The sequence below is a fragment of the Manacus vitellinus genome, unplaced genomic scaffold (assembly GCF_001715985.3).
Source record: "Manacus vitellinus isolate BGI_N305 unplaced genomic scaffold, ASM171598v3 scaffold_9_pilon, whole genome shotgun sequence".
Lineage (NCBI taxonomy): Eukaryota > Metazoa > Chordata > Aves > Passeriformes > Pipridae > Manacus > Manacus vitellinus.
The window spans coordinates 8,212,847-8,225,648 of NW_021940917.1; the positions used below are offsets into that span (position 1 = coordinate 8,212,847).

At 38.5% G+C, this 12,802-nt stretch overlaps 1 protein-coding gene across 3 annotated transcripts in view; it reads right to left on the bottom strand.

The window, feature by feature from the left end:
* Positions 1 to 5,821: 5,821 nt before the first annotated feature.
* Positions 5,822 to 12,802, bottom strand: part of LOC103757165 (3'-5' RNA helicase YTHDC2) — a 36,757-nt gene continuing 29,776 nt past the window's right edge. For 2 of the 3 annotated variants that reach the window (XM_025896446.2, XM_025896447.2), the window contains exons 25-30: positions 12,017 to 12,306; positions 11,420 to 11,597; positions 10,214 to 10,417; positions 8,230 to 8,412; positions 6,944 to 7,047; positions 5,822 to 6,804 (exon numbers count right to left, since the gene is read on the bottom strand). In XM_025896446.2, the coding sequence (XP_025752231.1) occupies positions 6,967 to 7,047; positions 8,230 to 8,412; positions 10,214 to 10,417; positions 11,420 to 11,597; positions 12,017 to 12,306 (936 nt within the window). In that variant the 3' untranslated portion in view covers positions 5,822 to 6,804; positions 6,944 to 6,966. The remainder of the gene's footprint in view (positions 6,805 to 6,943; positions 7,048 to 8,229; positions 8,413 to 10,213; positions 10,418 to 11,419; positions 11,598 to 12,016; positions 12,307 to 12,802) is intronic. The other variant, XM_018086087.3, reaches the window with a different exon arrangement.

Genomic DNA, 12,802 nt, shown 5'->3' on the forward strand with positions numbered 1-12,802 from the left:
GTAACAGAGCTACCTTCTCCTTCCATTCTTCCACCTTATACCAACTGGTATGACCTTTCTACCCATGGATAATTCCTATAACTCTTGTGTCCACATTTACCAAAGCTGGACAGCACCTGTTGTTGGTTTGATTTGTTACTGAGTGGAGCAACATCTATTAAAACAAACCTTAGGAGAACAGGGCTCTGCCACTTACTGATGATGTGCCTGGGAAGCTAATATTTCCCCTTTTCAGCAATATTTCCTTTCTAGGAGTGTTAAAACAGAGTGCCTGTTCAATCGAAATTGTCCTGACTTTTAAATGGGAACTGGCACATTCCCATTAGGTTTCAAGTCTGACAAAAGCATGTTTTCTGCAGTTTTTAAAATTGAGTACTGGGAGACAACACAGCAAATTCTGTCTACTTCACCTAGGAAACACAGCATGGTGCGGTTTTTTAATCACTTTCTGATCTCATCCAGCTTCAATGCTCTAAATAGAAACAAAAGCAGAACTAGGCAGCTAAACCTTACCTCAACTTCAGACTAAGGAGCACTATGACTACGACTACTGTAGTCCTCTGATGTCCAAGATGGCCATGGAACTTTGCAACATATTTTCTCAGTGCCTCTGAAGACAGAAGACCAGCAAAATTCACACATGAAACCTACACCACATACATATTAACAGTTCCAGTCAACCAGGTAAACCAGAAAAATTCAACCAGGTGATCAAGAAAATAAGCTAAAGCATCAGTCCATGGGTCTCTCGGAAGCTTCACAGCCTGTTTGTGAGGTGTCCTGTGGCCCTTTTCTCTTTTCTCTTCCTCCTAGATTGGTACTTCTGCTCCACTTCCTAGGCCTGTCCTAGAATAAAAAGCAGATCCCATTTTCATAAAAAAGCTATGAATAGAGCACAGCAGTTCTCTTACAGCAATGAAATCTTACTTTGTACTTTGGTTTAGGGCATGTTGGAACTTAGCAGTGGATAAGCTGTTGAAAGTAGCAGCCATTGAAATGCTGAAATTGTCGAGTTGCAAGACAGATTTCTTCATTACTAACTGCACTTAAACTAATACAAGAAGCATGAGTATGAAAAGAGATGCTTAATCTGAAAAGACCCATCAAAACAATCAAATAAAGGAAGTTTTGTGCTCTTAACTAGACACACTATAAGCTAAAATTCACAGAAAGCTTGTCGGTGCACAGAGAGTCAGTTCCTATTTCCACACAGCTTGCTTTTAAAACAGATTATCAATATGGTTTACAAGAGCAGAAGTTATTAAATCTATTTTACATGTGTCATACAATTTCATCCACAGTTTCTGCCCAGTGTCCAGAACATCCTCATATAGTAGCAACTTTGGCAATTGTGTTTTGTTCCGTTTCTTAATCTTATTTGACTGCTGCTAGGCTTCACCAGACATTCCATATGGATAGAACAAAGTGGTATATTATTTAAGAGCCTCGAGCTACAACCTTTGCTCATATATCAACAGTACCAAATGTAATATGACCACTCACACAGGCAAACTTACAAGATCAGCTTGTGAATCTCAGAGCTATGCACTATACAACACAAGGCAAAAAATAATGATTTCACATCCCCAAGGTATGAAATTAGCATTAAAACTCCTTCTGGGTTTGACACAAATAAAATACAACCTTTCTGAATTGCCTGATTTAATTATGGGCATACTTTTTAATATCTTAAGGACTCTTAATTTTTATTCTCTACTGGGGCTATTCTCTCAGTCTACTTTCATGATTTGTCTTTAAACCCAGATTTACACTTTTGATCTAGGCAACACCCTTTCAACATCTGTCAAAAGAATCAAAACAACAAATAAAGCTTTTAATCCAGAGCAGCATCACCTACTTTCTGGCCTGTGGTACCTGTTAGAAGATGCAACAGAGACAGCTGAGAGATGGTTGAAAGCAACATAGCACGATCCACAGGAAAGGTAACAGTGCAGCTAAGTGCTAGAAGAAAGATGTAGAGCAACAGGAGACAAACTACTAATGTTTAAAATTTTGTATTATTTGAAAGTAGCTAAGTGCTTGCTTGACAGAAGTAGCTAGAATTGTTAAGCCACAAGTTGAACTTTATCTAAACTATATATGTTGAGTATGTCTAAGTCAAAGACGGATGATAGTGAAACCTGGAGCTAACAATATGAACATTAACAACAGTTAGAATAGACATGGTTATCCCCCAAATATTAGTTAAAAATTAATAGCTGGACCGGACAACCCAGAGATCATGGTCTGTGAACTGCAACAACCAGATTGTACCATGGACTACAGAACTGACCCCTACCCAAACCAACCTAAGAGGATGTGAAGGGGACCACATAGCAACCACTTGGTAACAAAACAGTGAAGCAACAAAGAGCAAAAACACCACAGACCCTAATAATGGTGTTTGTCTGGACTGTCACATGAGGGATGGGGAGTTTAGACTGTAAGTGCATAATTGCCCAGGGATTCCTTTTTATGGGGTCTCTCTTTTAAGGCACCAAGATCAAGCTACTAGGTATCATAATTGATCTGTGCCAATACATCTAACAGATGGAGATGAGAGCCTAGTGACAAAAATTTCTTTTAACAGCTAATGTCATTCAGATAGTGACTGAATACATCCAGAAAGTGGTTGCTCTGGGACAATCACTTCAGCTCCACATGAGAAAAAAAAAGGGGGAAAAATTAGTAATTGCAGAAACCAGTCTAATTCACTTTAAAGACAAAGCACCTCGGGGTAATTATGGACTGATCCAATCAGCTCAGAGAAATCTGCCAGTTATGAGCTGTGATTTCATTTTGACAGAAACTGCAAAAAATTTCACAGTAGAAATTAAACCCACAAGGACCAGAGGAAATGTCTTTACAGCTGTTGGAATGATGGAGCAAAAATTATACCAGTTCAATAGTGGCAAAAAAAATTAAAAAAGCAAATATTCGAATAAGTAGTTGTAACAAATAACCAATACAAATGTAAGATTTTTATAAAAGTAAAATATTTAACAAAAAAAAACCCTTAAAAAATACTTAACAAACTTACTTTTGTTCCTAGCAAAAGGAACCAAATTCTGTCTGTGGCAAAACAGCTTGCTGCTTTTACCTATTTTCAGAAATCTGTTCCTGAGAAGGCAGCACACCTCAGCGTTTTCTCATGAGCCACTGGCAAAGATCTTACCTGCTGCATTGAGGAACATGACAAGAATTGCCCTGAATCAATACTGCTAAGTTTTCATGTATGAAAAAAATTTGCAAACCTGTGGCTGTCCTCCATTTATGTTTCCTTTCTCCTCACTCCAGTGTTTATGGGCAATGGTCTAGCTTGCAAGAACTTCATTTACTTTAAAGCAGAGTAAATCACTCCTGGCTTACAACCTCCAAGATGGCATTTTTACTGTTGCACAGAAGAGGGTGATGGGCTATTTCTCCCATTTGTCATCATAGATAAAAGTTGTCTTTTCAGATACAGAGGGCCACCTCTGGGGCCTTCATCCTGCTTTAGTTTTCACTTCACTGAGTTTAATCACACTCAGTCATGATCAGCCAGATGAGGTGTCCCCTAAAAATCCCAGTACAGAGGTGCAGCCCTGAAGCTCTTCCACAGAGGGATGATACTGTTGGTAACATCAGACACATGGTTACCAAGATCTGTCTCTTCGGGTACCCAGGTGATACAAAGTGAAAACAGAGAATGTCAATACTCAAGGTCAGGAAACCAGAAGATGCTTCATGGCTGTAGGGAGTGGTTTTCCAAAACATTCAAAGCTGTGGTCTTACAGACACAACATGAAACCAGAGCAGAGGATTCTGCAGAAAGAACTATCGGGAAATCATTGCTCCATAGTGAAATAACTGTACAGACATTTTGCAACAATTTAACTGAAGTGATGGCTAGCCATAAAGATGTCCTTATTTCTACTAGATGAGACCTACTAATTTGTATGGATGACAATGCAGAAAATAAAGGAGTCTCCCTGAGAAAGCAAGGTCGCCATAACACTAATCATCTAATGAGAGAGATCAGAGGGAAGTTTCTTGAAGCTTTTTCTTTCAAATCATTTAAAAGCAAGCAGAATTATGTCCTTACAGATGAGCATTTAAATGCTTCAGCAGCATCAAGAAAAGTCCATTAGATCTGTTCTCCAGACACTAACTTTTGTAAGAGATGGGCCCATGTGAGGTTGGCTGCTGTGCCTGTAAGGCCAGTGCCTATTGAAATGGGCTCCAAGTGGACCAGGACCTTTTTTGATTAGCGGGCACTTATGAAACATGTGGGACAATGTCCACACAATGTTCCTCTGCCAATAGGTGCTACTTCTAAAGCATGACTGATGACCACCCTGGCCAAACTCAACCCAAATCTGTGGGACTGGCCCAGGGGTCCTCAATCATTTTGGGGTACTTCTCTGAACATGTCCTAGTGCTGCCTGGAAGAGAGTATCTGCACTTCCTGTTGGAAACTGCAGTTGGATCCCAGACTCCAAAGTGAGACTCCAGGCTTTCCAGTCTGAAACTCAGATGGTGTCCTCCACCTGCTGTGTAACATATTTGCCAGCCAGCTTAAATAGTTTACAGTAACAGATTTGTGACAGCACCTGCTTAGTTCGGCTACATCAGATGCTTGTGAAAGAGTGTATAGTGGCATCTGTCAAGCATCACATTCTGTTTTAACAATTGGTTAAAACAGTCCCTGTCTTCTGGGACTCTATATAAAGAGATTTCCTTTTCCACAGCCTCCAGACAATGATCAAATGTTTCACAGGCAGATACTGTTACCTGGAGGATCACGCATTGCTCCCCACATTAGTCTGATGGCTTTTAACACAGACAGGGGCTAAAGCCTTCTCCTCTATCACAGCCCCAGGGTCTTGCTGGGTAAGGGATGGATCTTTTTGTAGGTAGTAAACTGCATTGCTTCAAATCCTGCTCAGTACCTCTAAAAGATATAAGGGGAACTCTCCTTTGTGTTTCCATCCATCTGATTTGCTCTAATCAAAGTAGAATCTGACATGCATGGGCATGGCAAAGTCCTGAAGTAATCAACTGAGGCACCTGCTACAGGGTCAGGGCTGCCCATGATGCAGTGTATCACATCCGACTTCTAACACCAGAGCGTAAGGGCTTAAGGCAGCTGTGCCAGGTTATAGAATATGGTTACAAACACCAGACCAACAGCTTCAGGGACAAACAGTCCATCTCCAAATTACAGTACAGGCAAAAATACAGATCAGTAGTACAAGTACCTGGGTTGTAACAAGAGCAAGTCAAATAATCCTCCAAGACTGGGTGAGACAAAACATCTGGGCATGCCAAAAATTACATGACTGTGGCTGTGACTCAGGCGGCAGGGCACAATCTCTTCTCCAAACAAGAGACCTACACCAGACAATGCCCTTGAGGAATGCAAAGTCCTTGGCTGGACTGTTCTTATCATCAAGCTGCAGAAGCCCTCTTCAGGCTCCTTAACCAAACACTACGCTTGCCCCTGCTCTCCTTCTGTGCCAGTTCTGTCCTTGCAGTGCATGGGGACCCATAATCCTACACAGGGCAACACACCCCAGATTTCTTTATGGGCACAGGTCTGCAAGTACTGTATAAGGTAATACGAGCCTCACAGCTCCCTTGTGTGCACCATCTCCAGAAACACTGCATTAGGCATTACAGCATTACATAGACCCTGCTAGTCTTGGCACTAAACCTACTAAAACCGACAGTTTACATATGGAAGTCATTACACAGAATGCAAGAACAAATATACAGGGTATATTTGGGAGAACATCCTGTGAGAAACTAAGTAGCAGATCAGGAGCAGAAAAAGCTCTTAACCTGAGAATGACCACAAACATATAGTGCTGACAATAAGCAGACTGAATTTATACCAGCCTTATAGTACAGGACGTTAAAGACTACGGAGAAGGGAAATAAAGCAAAACAACAGTAGTATGGAAGAAAGAAAAGAATTTGAAAGACAAGGTATAGAAAGGAAGCATGAACTACACTGAAAGATGACAGAAGTGGTACTGCTAATTATTTTTTATTTTTTATAAAAGAAGTAAAAGTCTTCTAATAATGCCCAAGTTAGTGAACTATTAGAGTGCCATTTGGCAACAGGCCTCTGAAAGACTGTTCCAGCTTATCCAAGTGTGAGTACTTCTTAAAGGTAAAAAATATTTGAAACTGGAAACACTACTGGACCAACCCACACTCAAAAGTCTCATGAATTTAAATTAAAAAGTAATATTCTCCAGCTGTCTAAGTGTTTGTATGAATATATCCTGCTCTCTTGCACTGTCATACAGAAATTTGCACTGCCATACAAACACTTATGGAATCCTCTATTCTATTTGGAGCCATTTATTCTCAATTTATTTCTTTTACGCAAACTGCAAGATTGGTTAATTAACATTACACTGGTTTCTTTCACACACTTTACTGGATTTTACTGGAGAAGTCTTTAAATGTAAACTGTGTGTTTAAACAGTCTGCTGCGCTACTTTAAACCCAAGAATAACTTACAGGTGTTGCATTGTTTCAAAATCAGTTGAACTTTACCATGTTTTTAAATATCTACTGGATGCTACTGTAGAAAAATAATTCAGTCAAAAACAGATTGGTGGATAATATTATTGACACTTGTTAAGACTAGGAAACACTGAAACCAACATAATTCCCTCTTATTTTTCCACTCCTAGCTGCACAGTATGACTAGCAGCTTCAGGAATCTGTTGCGCCGCCTTCTTCCTCATCTTTATATTGTAGACACGCTGCTGGTTCTTGTGGTTAGAGCTGATGTTCCAACAACCACAGCTAAAAGAAACCAAAAGGAAGAGAATTAGTCCCAAGTGCAACTGCTCTTCCACAACCCACAAGCAAAAGGCAGTACTGTAACAATACACTGTATGTAGAAATCTTTTCCTCTATCATAAAACCAGAAAACAATGCATACCTCCATCACATTATCTGACATGCTTAATCAGTTGAGTTTTTTCCTGCTGAAGGAATATGGTCCCAAAGCTGCAGCAACTGCTCTCCAACTTGTGGTTCCAGCTCCTAGAAATGATCAAGAAATTAGAGAACTTATTAGCACTGTACTACTGACACAGAAGAACTATTAATTACAAAATTCTTAGAAGAGGTTGCCAGTGAACGCTTTCAACCTTTCTGAAAAAGGTCGTTCCTTTTGCCCTTGAGTCATACATTAGAATTCCACACACAGGAAGGGCTCAGCAGGAGATTAAAAACTTCCATAAGCAACCCTAGCCTACAGGCTGTTGGGGTTTTTTTCCTTCACTGCAACATGTCAGTTCTCATGAAGAGAATTCCCAATGAACACATCACCACCATATACAAGAACAGATCCACCACAGAATTCATACCTTCCACATGTCACTTTCTCATTAACTAAAGATTATCATTCTCTACATCTTTTAAGTTTAATTCAATCAAGTGTGGTGGAGAACATGGAAAGGCAGGTCACAGGTCATACAGTGGCTCTTGGTGGAATCATACAAACCAATATAAACCACTTGTTTTTAGGATCATTGAGATTCTTTAGGTCTTACTGTCAACTACAGCATGTGCTACATTCCTGTCCTTGTTCTTGCAGCATGCTCCTTTCCTCATTCTTACAACTGGAGAGGTTTTGGGGAAGCAGTGAGAAGACAATACAGGAAGTTTAGCTCTACAATGTTGTACAAATGATATGTTTTGGGAGGGGACTGAGGAGAACACAGAAACTGCCAGAGAACTCTTGTGCCAATTCTTTTCCATCTTTTTGTAGTTGAATTTAGATTTAACAAAGTGGAGAACAGTCCTAAGCTTTATTCCATCTCAAATATCAAGATTCTCTTCAGGTTTTACAGAAAACTCAAAGCTCTAATTATGAACAGTTATTTGGGTGTAACAGACTATTTCAGGGAACACATCTGAACCAAATATGGAACAAACCTCTGAAATTAAAAAAACCCTCAAACATTCATTTGTTGATGTATCCAGACTTAAATTATCTATTTTTTAAAATACAAATTAAGTAATAAACTTCTTTTATTTTATCCAGTGTTTCCACTAGTTCAACAGTAATTCTCCATTAGCAAAAGGCACAGTGCAGATCAATGAACTCTGATTCAGATTAACAGATATATGAGGACAGTTGAGATGAATGTCAAGGCTGAACAAGTTAATAAACAATACACAATTCTACCAAGTAAAGACTTCAGAAGAGAATAACATTACCTGGCCATCTCTGCTTATTTGTACTTTCTTATTGTCATTCCAAGGGTTGACCAAATGGTGTGCAAACTGAAAAGGAATGCTTTCTTTTTGGATCCACTCCACCTTAAATACACCTCCAAAACCAGGAGATCCCCAGTCTTGACTTTTCTCACACCCTATTGCTGAATCCATTCTAGCAAAACCCTGGAACAAAAATTTAAATATGTAAGAACAGACATAATGAGAGCATATCTATTTATGCTGGAATTAAATAAATGAGTGGACTTCTAAAATGTTTACATCAAGAAAGTCAGAAGTATCATTTGGCTTTTTCCACCTAAAATATATCTTCTAGAGTTTGACCACAAAGAACGTCTCTGAATTCATCTCTCACAATTACCACTGGAGGTTTTTTAAGCTTTGTAACAGAGGCTGAAAAGGTGTTGTAAAAACATCTGAAGTGCAAGGAATCAAGATGAATGTTCTACTACAGAACAGTCCATTAGCTACTCCTTGTTACTTGTAGATACTTCTAGAGCAAATCTATTCCTTCCTTCCCTTGTTCCCTCTCTGTTAACAAACTTTCATATAGAATTAGAAGAGTGCAGCTATTCTTCAAAGACAGAAGTCAAAGTTGCTTTTAGTTCCTCCTTCAGTTAAGTGGAAAGAAGTTCCAACAAGACAAATATTCAGAAAGAAAATGAAAGAAACCACAAATCCAAGGCTGCATCTAACTTATTTAAGGACACCCCTTAAAAACACCCCCCAAACAAATGAAAAATAAACCAAGGCCACATACAATGTATCATCCCTTTAGGCAAATTTACGCCAGTTATGATACAAGAGTCCAAGAGATGCAGTGCACTATGTAAGTTACCAGCACATACTGCTGCCGTAAGACATGCAGTCCTAGATTGCTCAAGCCAGACTTCAATGAAAATTAGCAAAAGGAACAGAGGAAAAATAAAGGCAGAAAGAAAAGAGACACCTGGGATAACAGAATATTATTAGAGAAGTTAATCTCACATTCTCATAAAGGTCTACTACATTGTGAAAACTGGAAGGGTAAGGCACTATCAACCACCCACATCCTGACTTCGATGTGTCTTTCCTTCCCGGCTTCCTTGTCTAAGAGCACCAACATAACTGCCTATTTTCAGCATCAACCGGCATGCTGAAAATTACTTTTCAATATTACACTGCATTTGCCAAATCACTGTATGTGTATCTCACTGCAATCCTCCAGCAGTATTGCCAAGATAGCTGTATTTGGGTTGGTTCATTAGATTTTAAATTCAGCTGACTTCTATAAATAGTTTATATGTAAAGAGGTAAATTGAACTTTCTTCACCTGGAACAATTGAGTTTAGCTGACTCTCCAACACAGCTAACCTGCAATTTCGCATTACCAGGTCAAATGTAACTTTAAACTAGGCACAAATCTGTCAACGAATTGTTGACAAATACCTCACTAAATATGAAGTCAAGACACAGCTCTGGAAGAATCATGGCCATGCTTCCCAGTTTCCTAACTTTTAGAAACCACAATTCAGGCAAAACAGTTTTTATTAAAATCTGTAATAAAGCCATCTATGAGTTTGCTGACTTTAGAAAGCTGTGATTTGTAACTGCTTGTTCACTTATAATATTTATTTTGGTATGCAGAGAAAAGAGCAGCAATCACTTGCTTTCTGTGGATTTTTTTATTTACTTATTTCATTGTAGTTGTGTGAAAGCATTTATATAGGGTATAAACCCTATTCTGATTCATTATGTTTGGATGCAATTTAGTCTTAGCCTTTGAGGGACAAACTGAGTTAATTAAAACAGTCTATTTTAGAGAAGAATGAAGTACTCTTTTCTCAACAACCAGAGACATCAGCATCCTACTCTACTTATCAGGTCAGGAGTCATAAGGAAAGCCCTCCATACTACACATAGGCATTTGCTGCACCCTTTTAAAACATTAACCACAGCCAATATTCAGTATTAGCTACGAACTCACCTGAAAGTGTCCAGACCCTTGAACAGAAAATATTAAGTAAACCACGCTGCTCTCCCAAAAGGCTCCATTCAGTTTTCGCTCATTACTTGGTGTAGTGGACCATATACCCTTCTGCTGAGAAATATCAATGTTCTGCAAGTTGCTACTTTTCATTATAAAGTACCGAACTGGGACATTTTGTCTTGGTGAAGGAGATTTGGAACACTAGAAAAATTAAATTAATAAACACAATAAAATAAACCACGCTTTAGTTTTAAAGTTTTACACACACAAAGACAGAAATCCCTTCACTGCGCTCCTCCTCTCCTCTTCCAGATTATACAAGAAACACAGAATCTATCAGCTGTTCCTGTCTGAATTGATTTTCACATCTATTTTACATTTCTAAGCACTTTTCAACATAGTAATTCATTCATGAGGGGCAGGAAGCAAGTACAGTAGAATAGGCCTGAATAGTTTAGTAATTACAATTCTTTGAAGGTCTGATGGACCTGAAGTTCCACACAAAATTAATCATACTGTACTGTAGCCTGCAGCACTCTACTCGTATTCCATCTTTAGGAAACATGAAGTTTTCTCTCTTTAACACTGGCTGAATCTAAAAACTGAAAGACTTAAGAGGTATTACTAAATTTTCCAATGAGTCCATGATGAAAAGAGCAATGGGTTGTCCCCTCAGTGATCTGTTTAGTATTACTGCAGTTTACTATTCAAGTATATAGAGAGAACTATGACAATAACCTAATTAAAAATGTGTGCTTTGTTAAAATAATCATAAAAAACCCCCAAATGCCCAAGCAGCTGTAATAAGGCAGATAACACAAAACTTACAGAATCAGTACCAATGTATGCTATTACAGAAACAGAGGAAGGCAGAAACCAAAGGGTTCAGAAGTGCATGTGCCGTACACACCTTCACTGTTTAGTATACCAAGTTTAAAAAAAAAAATCTGATTTTTTTCAACTTTGGATAGCTTTACCTCAAAAGTCTGCAGAGAATAATATTTTTACTGTATTAAACTAGCGCAACAAGGATATTTAGACTTGATTTTAAGTTCCAGGAAGAAATATTATGCACTTGTTAACAATGAAAATCTAAGTTTGGTTCTTAATTTACCGATACAATACTTGATAGGTGCTGAAAGATACGAGCAAGAAGTTCTATTCATTTTGAAGAGCAGGGTAATATGGTTATGAGAACTTTACCTTTCCAGATATTGGAGAACAAGGACTAGCACAAGGGCTAGGATAGCTACTGCTGTCTGCAGACTTCACTGATGATCGATCTGACCTGTCATCTGAAGTTTGTTTGGAGTGTAAAATATTTTTTCGTTTGTACTTCTTTGCCTGGTGAAGTGCAGGAGGTGCAGATTTCATTAAAACTCTAAAAAGCAAAGGTAGATACAGAACATACCACAACTTTTACAAGCAGCCACAGAATAATTTTTATCTATATATCAGCCTATTGCATGACTATATATATTACAGTAATTAAAAGACATATTAAACACTAACTAAAAAAATATAATTATCATGCATTGATTTTTGAATGTTACAGTTAAACCTCTCCTGCTATTTCTCAAAGAGCACAACTCATGGTCAATATTCCTGACTGCTCTCTTAACCAGCAGGCATACATATGAAATACTTCTCCATGAAATCACAACTACAACACAGCATAAGACAGTATCAAAGCTTTCAGCTGTATTTATACTGTTTCTTCCTTCTCAATACTAGCAGAAATTCAAGCCATGCTTTTAGAGGCAAATAAATTACAGTCTCTAGATCATCTCAACAGCTTACTTTTCAGCACTAGAGGAGTCAGAGAATTCAGTTTCTGCTGCGCTTTTTCTGCTGTTGCCTGACCTCCGTGTAGATGCTAAAGGAAGTTCTTCAGAAGCCACAGGTCTTGGTCTCTGACCAATTCCTGACGGTTGCTGCAAACCTGCAGACTGTTCTTCAGCAGTTAAAACAGCTACAATTGTTCTTACAGTTGCTTCATCAGCCTGAGACCACGACTTTGAAGGAGCTCTCATATGACGCAGAAATAAGCTATGCCACTTCTGTCTAAGTTGCAACAGCAAATCAGCAGCCTGTAAGGAATTTAAATTCTGTTAAAGACTAACTAAAATTAGATGAAATAGGAAAAGGGTACCCTAAGTGTTTCCTATCAGGCAGCAGCTGGCATTCTGTCAGACTGAGAAGCAAGACTAAGGTCCCAGAGAGGGGGAAAAACCCCCACATTTAAACTAAGCTGTTACCTTTTCTTTCGCCAGGTGTACGATAATTTTTAAAACATTTCACATAGCTCTGCACATAATTTAAAATTGTGTTGTAAACACACTGCATTTTTTATTTTTCACTTTAAAAATTAATCTTTTTTTTTTAAAAAAACCCCAATATTTTCATGTCTTATGCCTTTTCTATCAGTCAGTCTGTATTCCTGCACTCTTCAGTCATACCTTATGGAAAAGAGCTCTGAGTTACTCTACCTCCTACCACAGGCACTTCTCAGTGACCTGAAAACTTCTATCTTCAAAGGCTGAGGTTTTTTGATTCTTTTTCTACAATCTCACAACAATTTTCTTT